This window comes from Nicotiana attenuata, unplaced genomic scaffold, assembly GCF_001879085.1.
Source record: "Nicotiana attenuata strain UT unplaced genomic scaffold, NIATTr2, whole genome shotgun sequence".
NCBI classification, from domain to species: Eukaryota; Viridiplantae; Streptophyta; class Magnoliopsida; order Solanales; family Solanaceae; genus Nicotiana; species Nicotiana attenuata.
The window spans coordinates 172,105-182,586 of record NW_017672430.1 but is presented as its reverse complement, the minus strand read 5'-3'; the positions used below and the strand labels follow the sequence as shown (position 1 = coordinate 182,586).

Here is a 10,482-nt window from a genome sequence, read left to right as displayed (position 1 = left end):
TGCACGCCGCAACGAGCCTTATGGATGTATATATGTGGATCGGGTTGCACGACGCAACGAGCCTTATGACTATATATATTTATGGGATCGGGCTGCACGCCGCAGCGTGTTTCATTGATTTATGCCATGATTGTCTTGATATAGTGCTTGGGCTGAAGGAGCCCCTTCGGAGTCTATACACACCCCCAGTGAGCGCAAGTACCTACTGAGTACGAGTGTTGAGTTCCAAGTGCCGAGTGCTGAGTGATTGAGAGGGCTGAGTGACTGTTGCCTTGAGAGGATGCTTTTGATTTCATTATTGTTGCATTTAGCCGCAATGTATCACTGTCTTGAAATTTTTGAAAGATATTACTCTCTGTTTTACTTAAACTTGTCGTGAAGTAACTGATTGGACTTAAATTATCAAACTTGAAAGCATGCCTACTTTCTTATGTTGAAATTACTGAAATTAAACTATAACTGTGAAGCTCGTCACTACTTTCAGTTCTTTATTTAGTCTTGTTACTTACTGAGTTTGTTGTACTTACGCTATACCCTGCACCTCGTGTGCAGATCCAGGTGTTTTCAGACACAGTGGGTGTTGATTTCTCTGTGCAGTTGACCCTTTGGAGATTTCGAGGTAGCTGTTCGGCGTTCATGCAGACCTTGCTTCTCCTTCCCTATCCTTCCACTTACTGTATTTATTTTCGGATTATGAGAGACAGTATTTTCTCAGACTTGTGATGTTTAGATGCTCATGTACTCAGTGACACCCCGATGTTGGGAGTTTCCACGTTGTATTTTGGATTTTCAATCCTGTTTACGAAAAGTTTCAGTATTTAAACTGCTTTAAATTCATTTTATAATGAAAGTGTTAGAGTAAATTTGTAAATGTCGGCTTGCCTAGTACCACGTTTGGTGCCATCACGAGATGTTAGGATTTGGGTCGTGACATAATCAGTATTCCAATGAGGTGAGAATAATATACTAATGTCAAAATTTATAAAATACCTCCAAATCCCCATCTGAAAGCTTTTTTCCGCCATTGTTGTCACCAACATTTCTTCTTTTCGGACCTCGAACTCTAGTTGTTACCATGTCATGTTTATTCCTACTAACCTTTATACCATCATCCTTTTTGGATGCTCGAACTTTAGAATTTTAAAATCGTACTTTTGTAAATCTAGCAGTATCATCCCTTTTAAAAGCCGATTCATGGGTTGCATGTGGAGTGTCACGACTTAAATCTACGTGAACGGCACCCGGCACACTACCCAGCCCGAGTGAAAATCTTGTACATTTTCAAATCAAGTCACAAAATATTTTTCATTTTCAAAATCATACATGAAACTTTTCATAAAAATTATGTAATCAAATTAATTAATTATTCTTTTATGCACGACGTCCATAATCTTATTTTTACAATCCAATATAACTATATATGGAGCCTCTATAACGAAGAATAAAACTACACTTGGAATAATTCTAATAAAAGAAAATAAGAAACAACATGATAGCTACGAGATAAAAGTGGTGCTTCATCATACCTTGGAAAGAGAGTCATCCTAGCCTTGTCCTACATCACATGCCACATCTTATCGTGAAATACGTAAAGAAAGCGGGACCCTAAGGAGGGGCCCCTAAGGGCTGAGTACACCACCATGGTGCTCAATAAGTGTCATAGACTCTCTTTAACTTAAGTTCTTGGGACAAACTTTATAAAAATAATGCACCAATATTTGATATAAAACGATAAGTTTTATCAGTTCACGATCTTTATCATTTTAATAAAAGACAAGTGAAATATAACACATGATATAAACTTCTAAAAATTTTATATCCATCTAAGTTTTTGAATAAAATCATACGAAATCATTCCATTTGCTTTAAGTCATTGAAATCACTTTCGGCTCCTTAGGCCTTAACAAAAGAAAATTATTTTTTACCTTTCACCAAGAGCACTATACCGACACCGACCCCGACATAAGAACAAGATCAACTAGGTAATCAACCTAGCGGCAAGTATCATATACCCTACTTGCTCAGGTCGTCTCATCATAGTGCCGCAAGAATCGACTCAGCCATACTAATATAGCACATTTGCCTTACTTGGGGGAGTTATCCTACAAACCTCGGCTTAGCCTTGAAATGTGTCCCTACACCGGCATGTGTAGTTTAATGGTAACGAACTCAATATTCGAACCAATCTCGGTGGTCTCCACTAGTAACTCCCAAAGCAATTGACATTCAAAAAATAGATTCATAGCATAGTAGCCTCAAAGGATCTATTTTTATCAAATCATAACATTAATAGAAAGTCTAAACCATTTGACCAAAAAAATAAATAAACAGCCTTCTACATGTTAAAGTCTTTAGCAATTTAACATCAATCTTTAAAAGATACCACAAGTGCTATTCCATTCATCAATTTTCAATAAAAATACTTTCCATGAAAATATATCTTTAGCACTCAAATATGTATACTCTTATCAATACGTAAATTTTGATAAAAACTTATAACATTTACCTTAAGTGTCATTTTTCCAACAAGATTTAAAATAAAATTTTATAAAACAACATGACACTACATATGCAACATAATATTTTAGTACATGGAGACATCCGCACTTGTTTGTCCCCACAAGCACGAAAGCACATTTGCAAACAACTTAAGAATTAACCTGAAACATGCTTTTAGAGAAAATCCCTCAAGAAGAGTAAGTTTTAATCAACTTACCTCACTTTCGCTTTATTAACATTCACAAGCTTCCAATTCTCTTTCATTGTTCCATTGATGATTAAAATGATCAAACATCACCAACAAGTCGATATCTACAATTAGATATCCTAATTACGTCAAAATATAACCTAAAATATTGATCAATATCCGTTTATGGTTCATAAGTAGGCTTCAAGCCTCCAACAACTCAAATCGCCCAATAGATTCATATGCTAGTCAATTCAACTTCTTATAATTTAATATCCACAGTCATTAACGATACTGCATCAATTGTCTAATGCCACCAAGTTACTGTTCATCGTCTTCCTTAATCAACACTTGCAAAATATACAATTCGGATGATTACTTAGTTGATAACTTCCAACTTTTGCTAATAAATAATTCCATAGGTTCATTGTATTCATCCAATTTTATTTTGTAAGAACACTATTTACTTTCTCCCTCATCTTCTCAATGACACTACTTACACCATGAACTAAGGTTTATCGGCCAACTTTTCAACCTTTAATATTTATGAAGAATGTTACAAATACGTCTAACTACTCATAATAAATGAGTTTAGAGTATTAGAATTACCTCTTGAAGCTTTCCTAAAAAAATTCCAATGTTTGAAAATTTTGGTGTTCTTGAACAACTTGAATGATTCCTTGTATGCTTAAGTAGTCCCCAAGGTCGAATCTACTATGAAAGAACCAATCCCTAACTCAAAAATCCCCAAAAATGGGCTGCTGCCTGTGACTGCCTTATATAGGTACAAGTGCTTTAGCGAGTTGTACCTTGCGCTATGCAGGTTGTACCTCGTATTAAGTTTTTTTCCTGGGACACCTTTTACTAAAACGTCCATAACTCCCTGTAAAAATGTCTAAATGATGAATGCTTTGAAGAGTTAGAAACTTGACTCGAATAGCTTTTATTTGATAGGTTTTTCATCACATAACTCATTATATATATATATATATATATACGCAGATCATTTTTTAATTTAAGGAGTTGAGTTAACGACTATTTGAGTTCATTCAATGTCTTCTACTGTTGGACTCTAAATCCGATCCTTACACTCCAAAGATGAGGTAAAAATTACACGGGGCATCCTATTTGGTCGTCCCATTAACCTGTACCCACATTTTAAATTTTTTTAATTTATACCCACTGTTTAAACAACTTCTAGCATTTTTCTCATCTTTCTTCTTCTTCTTCTTCTTCTTCTTCTTCTTCGTGTAACAATAATTTTATATGGTGTTTGTGAACATATTTTAAGGTAGTTTATGATGTTTTACAGCGGTGATCTGGTGTGGCGGTTTCTTCTTCTTTTTTTTTTTTTTTTTTTTTTTTACTATTGCTTAGTTTTTTTTCCCCCTTAATTGCAAAATGGGGTCGTTAGATTTATTGTTGTTTTGACAAATTGATGATTAAAGTTTGTTCTTGATGATATTTGGAGGTTATGTTTCAAATTTGAGCTTATCTGGAGTAGATTTAGGTATTAAATCGAATATTGGATTGTTAAAATTTGAAGAACAAATTTCTGTTTCTGGGCAATTTGCACTTCAGGCCTATTTGGCCTTAGGTGCATGAAAACGTTGGTTGCACTTTAGACCTTTTGGCCTTAAGTGCATCTGAAGTGCAATTTTTCACTTCAAACTTATTGGCCTTAAGTGCATGAAACCATTTGTTGCACTTCAGACGTATTTGGCCTTAACTGCATCTGAAGTGCAATTATTTCACTTCAGATCCGATAAGTCTGAAGTTGATTGTAAAGTGAGTAGGTTTGTAATTTTTTTTTACAAAGTAGGTATATGTTCAATTGTGACCCCAAAACCGGGTATAGATGCAAAAGTCCCAAAGATGAGCGAGAGAGAAGCCCAACAATATCCAATATCCACAAAGCGCTTGTTGGGCGTCCGTTCGATTTGAAATGTTATGCTTTTTCAAAGCCCACCAACAGAGGAGGACGTAGACTTTAGTAGTTGCCTGCATGAACTGTTCGAAACCTCTCAAATGGTGGTTGGTGCTGGGTGCTGGACCACTCCATGTGGTGGCCCGCGAATTTACAAAGTCGCTCTCCCCCCACCCCCCATGATCTCATGATCGATTCGCCCTCAAATTTCTGAATTCTTCTGAACTTGAAAACAGAAATATTAAGAATTCAACTACACTGAACGAATAAGCAAAGGAAAATAGAGAGGAACTCGGTGGAAATGAAGGATGACGATGCGTTGCCGGTATCTACGCCGACGGCACATTCAACGGTGATCACAACATCCACACTTCCGAGAAAGGAAAGTTCTAATTCCCTATTCGGAAGAGGTCGCTACAGGTTTTGGGCCTTGGCAGCTATCCTATTGCTCGCCTTCTGGTCAATGCTTACCGGTACAGTTACTCTCCGGTGGTCTGACGGCAATCTCAATGGCCTCTCCGACGACTTCGATACTCATCTCCCTGAAGATCTCGATGTTCTCGTACGTAATTCATAAATAATTTAACTTGTACTTAATTTTACATGCTAAGTATTAATTGTATTTATTGTTTGAGAAAATTAGGAAATTAATGTACTTGGCAGGAAATGGAGGAGAGGGAGAAATTAGTGAAGCATATGTGGGATGTATATACGAATAGTCATCGGATAGGATTAACTAAGTTTTGGCAGGAGGCTTTTGAGGCGGCCTATGAGGAGTTATCGAGTGATGTTCCTGAAGTTCGAGATGCTGCTATCTCTGAAATTGCTAAAATGTCTGTCCGTTCCATTGATATCGAGTCACCATCTCTCCAATCATCGGTTAGTTATCTTCTGAGTAATGGTTTTATTCCGTGAAATCAATGTGAATCTGTGCCTGTCGTATGCTTGACTTAACTTTGATATGTGTGTGTTTAGTTATCTTCATGGAGAAGTTGAAAATCTCATTTCAGGATTCAGCTTGGTGAATTAATCCTGTATGTTATGGCTTCTAGCATTCTAGTCTGTAACTTTCGTGGATATTATTAAATTCAAATGAGAATCAGGGTGTGCAAGTGTTTGTTGACGAGTATACACCACATACAAACAGCTTATCGACATTATTAAGTGGCATATTGCGGCTGGTATTATTTTGAGTGTGAGGCTGATGGTGTGTTTAGGTATAACGGCAAGTTTCCAGTCTAAGATAACATTAACTTTGCTACAACAAAGTATAGGCATGTTGTTGCACTGTTGTGCCTTCTCTTGAAACAAGGCCATTCTTTGTGGAACTTGATCATTTGTATCAATACCACTGCACCTCAAGAAAATTGTTAATATAATGTTAAATTTGTTCACAAAGTTAGCTGTCTGTCTTGAATGCATGCTTGCTATGTTACTTGTTAACCATGTACTTTGGGAGCTTTTCGGATAGAATGTGACTTATGATATGGAAGGTACTCCTCTCGCCTAAATTGTGTGACCTAGTGGATCTTTCTCCGGAGAGTAAGAGAAGAAAACTATTTGAGGTATTACACTTGAATTGGCTGGAGATATGTTAAAATAAAGCGATGGAAGATGCGAAATGGTATAACAGTGTCTCATTAAATTAAAAGTAGCAGCACTATTATCAGATATTAGACTATTATGGAAGTAGAGGCTTTTCAATTTAAGGAAACAAGGTTAGTCTCTTGGGAAAGGCAAACATAAAAATTATGTCAAACACAATATGATAGTGGTAATAAAATCTTTCATAAACTAGCAATTCAAATTTAGGTGAGGTGATCGGGAGAAGATCTCACTTTTTTCCTTAGAGTCATTTTGGTTTGAAAGAAAAGTGTTGTGAAATACCAGTGGATAGCACACTATCACACACAAAACAAATAAATGAGAAGATATAACACAAGGATTTGACAAGGTTCGGTCAAGCTTAGGTCCTCTTGGCAGAAGCAGAGAGATTTTTACACTATGAAAGAGAAGAAACGGTCATCATAATTCCCTTTCAATACCCGTAGTGTTGCCCAAACCTATAGGGTCAATTGGCCTTAGAAATAAACAAAAACATAACAAGGTCCGGACTGAGTCGCGCAATCGCTCTCCAAACGGGCTAGGATCGCGCGCCTCTCTAAAGTCTAAACATTTACCGCGGTCACACTTTGATAGGGCTAATATTGCGCAACTCTTTGAAGCTGCTCTGCAGTCAGCGGTCGCGTAGTGCCAATAAAACCAATCCTGAGCCTTTTTATTCAGGCTCCGGTCTCAGGACCATCAGCCCTCAACCTCCGCTACCAGCAAGATTCTCATTTTTTTTTCTTTTCAATTTTGGGTTACGCCACGAGCTTTTCGAGGTTGGGTTGCAATTTCGATCCACAAGAGCTCAAGACACAGTCAACAACAGAAAAAGAATATATGAGAAAAATAAAGCATTTTAAAGTCAAAATGTACTATCTTATTGATCCCTTCCCTTCCATTTCCATTCTATCCTAAAAGTTTTATCTCTTGGTTACTCAATGAGCTCCAACATACCTACTAGGTTGCCAGAATGCAAGCAATGAAACATTTCCTGGCAAAAGGTGTCCTATCAGTCTTATAGGTGCATTGCAGAAACTTTATCCTGATGCAATAGTTTTACATAAGGAAAAGAGTCTATGCTCCTTTGCCGCTGTAATAGCAAATTGTGGCTGAACGGATGTTGGTGATCTAATCTCCAACCCATTCCCGAAGTGAAAACAATGTTGTTAGGAACATAACCATGAATATTTGACCCCATATTGAGGAAAAGGCATTACCAAGTCTCCTTCCCTCATAGGCATTGCATCAGCTGTTCGATGATTGAAAGTAACTAAGAGAGTTTCCTGCATAAAAGAGTTCTCCTGCATCCTCATCCCTTGTCTTCATTCACCTCAAAATAAGCAATAGCAACAATTATAATGCCTTGATGGCTGCTGCCATCACAATCATCAGAATCAGCATGACCAAATTCAATGACTTCAGCAATTAACTGACATCCACCAACTATCTAAATATTGTTCAGCACATGCTAAAAAAATTAGAGGCATCAACTAAATCAACTGCTTCAGAGCCTCTTATTGCAGCTGTACTTGAGCACACAGCTCTTTTTTTCTATGTTTCCCCTCTTCTGAATCTCCAACCTCCAATCCACAGTGATTCTCTCTTCCAACCTCCAGGTGTTACATCACTGTGCATAACATGAATCTGAATACATATATCCATGCCTAGCTTTTGCACATCTCATATCCTCTTCCGTAAGAAGAGGCTTCTCATTTTGCTGTTGTACTCCACTACTCCCTCATGACATTTTCGACTACTGAGTTTGACTAGACTGAGAAATTTAACTTGCTTATGTCATTTGTGGAAGAAAACATTAAACTAATAGTTGAAAACTTAACGTAATAGATTTAAATAAATAGTTAAGACGAAATAGATTTTTTGAAATTTTTTGAATATTGTATACGATAATATTATGAGTAGAAGTATATCCGACATTTTGCAATTTCTTAAAATCATAAACTAGGGCATATGCCCTTGAATATAAGAAATGTAAAAAATAAGGTAGAAAGAAATCCAGAAGTTTGAAATTATATGCGAGAGAGCCATATCTTGAAACTCTTGTATATTTATAAAATATAAAGTTGTTCATCTGCCTTGGCAATTTTGAGTGCGTCTACACATGCCTTGGCAATTTATTTAAGGTTTAGTAACATGGAAGTCTTTGATAGTGGAGGGAGAGAGAAGAAAAAGATTAGTTGAGGTAGACGTATCCTAAAGAAGCTTGAGCCCTGTAATGGTGTCATTGCACCTGCTGCCTACCAATGTGCGGAAAGCTGGTGTCAGAATGGAGGTTTTTATTAAGAGTTGGTGTTGTGGAGCAGATGAACAATAGATGAGTGGAAACTTTCCTTCAAATTCGGTTTCCAACTTTCTTATTTATCTATTCTTAATAAATTGCAGTTTTGTGTTACGTCTTCCTTTTCTCCAATATAACATGTTCAATTTCCTTCAGTCTGTTAAAGTCCTTTCCTTTCCTCGTTGTGTCCATGAGATGTGCTATATTTCTGGTTTAAATTCGCAGTACTTTGGACATGGTGCTTGTTTTCAAGAACTTAATGGTCAATTTCATAAGAAGTGTTGGAAAGAAAAATCTTATTCGTATGAAGTATAGCAGCGAAAATGTAACACATCTAAATTTGGGCAGTGCTTTACCCTAGCATAATGCTTTCTGTTTACTGTGTGGTAGACTATAGAGTTCCTTCTGCGTGCTGTTCCTTGCTTGTTAATATTGGCATGAGAACAACATCCTTAATTTCTGTATAATTACAGTTCTCTCTCTGACGCACACTTGCACCCACTCACACAGGCGGATCACGATCCAAATTCTATGGGTTCAACCTTTAAGGTTCTTACTACCGAACTCATTATATCCTTAAAGTTATGAGTTCATATCTATAATTTATTGCGATTTTAGTAATCTTTTGCATAAAAAATTTGTACTCTGCGTCGAAAGTTATGGGTTCAATTGAACCCGATGTTATAGGGCTACATACGCCCCTGCACACACACAGACAACTCTCTAGCATAGAGCTGTTGGAAAAATCAACCTTTTTGCAGTTTCCTTCAATTACAAGTGCATGATGGATTGGCAAATTACTGAATGAATACTGCTTGTTTGCTACTTTGCTTTTTTATTTTATTTTATTTTTGCTTTTAAGTTTTCGTTTAGAGTTAGAAAGTAAAAGGTGACCCTTTCTTCAGCTTTCTTTCTCTCCCCAATCCCATCCACCTGCCTCTCCTGGACCAATTGCTCCTTGATATCTTCATCGACTGGAAGTGACACGTGTTTGATCTACTTCATGTATTATTTCAGGCAACACGAGAATTAAATCTGAGGCAATCAGATGACGAACAAATAATGACCACAACAGGAAGTAAATTATGACTTGAAGAACATCCAGAAACCAAATTTGCATAGTGCCACTTTTCACAGGCTGAATGATAACATATGTTCGCTTGCAGTCTCGTATACACTGAGAGAGTATTTGGGAAAAGATTACACTCATGTTCCATACATTTTTGCAACTCAGATGAAACAGGGCATTTCTTTATTTTTTTTATCCTTGCACCCTCCCCACCCCCTCCATTTAATCAGCCCAGGGGTACAGAAATAGCGTCATTATTTAAGTAGCTGTTTGCAAAAGAAAATTTTATAAGATTGTTGCACGGTTTCGACATTGAATCTCCTCCTAATTTTTACTGAGTGATTGTATTTATGGTAATACGAACTTGCAACGAAATAGAAATTCCATACTGCTTATTTGTTACTAGCCTCTGTAGTGTTTTTGTGTTGGACGCCAATAAAACTTGCAGCTGTAATGGTACCCATTATACGTAGATCAGATGTATATTTGCGGATGGCAATGCAGATGCTCTTCCTATCTTTTTTTCTTTAACTTTACCTAAAATATAGTAAAAACTTCTTCCTTTAATGGTTGGTTTTGAATATCCATGATCCCATGTTGGGTTTAAATTTGTCTACCATTAACAACTAGTGGGATCCTCAGCTAGGCTAGGCATAGTTAATGCGAAGTGAAACTTACACGGACCTGTGTTTATATTAAATCATACTAATTTATCATGATTAAGTCATAAATTCAGGTTAGAATATACTCCCTCCGTTCACTTTTAGTTGGCAGGTATAGATTTTCATTTTTACTTGTCACTTTACGCATAGAAAATAACTTTTTTTTTTTCATATTATACCCACAGTATTTATTACTCATTTCAAATCATTTTCTCAAATCCAATAAAATATGCA

The 10,482-nt window shown here is 36.6% G+C and overlaps 1 protein-coding gene across 1 annotated transcript; it reads left to right on the top strand.

The window, feature by feature from the left end:
* Positions 1–4,701: 4,701 nt before the first annotated feature.
* On the top strand, positions 4,702–10,052 carry LOC109213174. Its single transcript, XM_019376929.1, has 3 exons — positions 4,702–5,175; positions 5,277–5,492; positions 9,535–10,052. The coding sequence occupies exons 1-3, from the start codon at positions 4,915–4,917 to the stop codon at positions 9,604–9,606; spliced, it is 549 nt and encodes a 182-aa protein (XP_019232474.1). The 5' UTR covers positions 4,702–4,914; the 3' UTR covers positions 9,607–10,052.
* Positions 10,053–10,482: the final 430 nt, after the last annotated feature.

What these genes read in the sequence shown, in the direction of transcription:
- LOC109213174 (XM_019376929.1), top strand. Translation starts at nt 4,915, where the DNA reads ATGAAGGATGACGATGCGTTGCCGGTATCTACGCCGACGGCACATTCA. An exon ending in CTGAAGATCTCGATGTTCTC is followed by an intron (nt 5,176 to 5,276) that starts GTACGTAATTCA and finishes TGTACTTGGCAG; the next exon opens with GAAATGGAGGAGAGGGAGAA. An exon ending in CACCATCTCTCCAATCATCG is followed by an intron (nt 5,493 to 9,534) that starts GTTAGTTATCTT and finishes GTATTATTTCAG; the next exon opens with GCAACACGAGAATTAAATCT.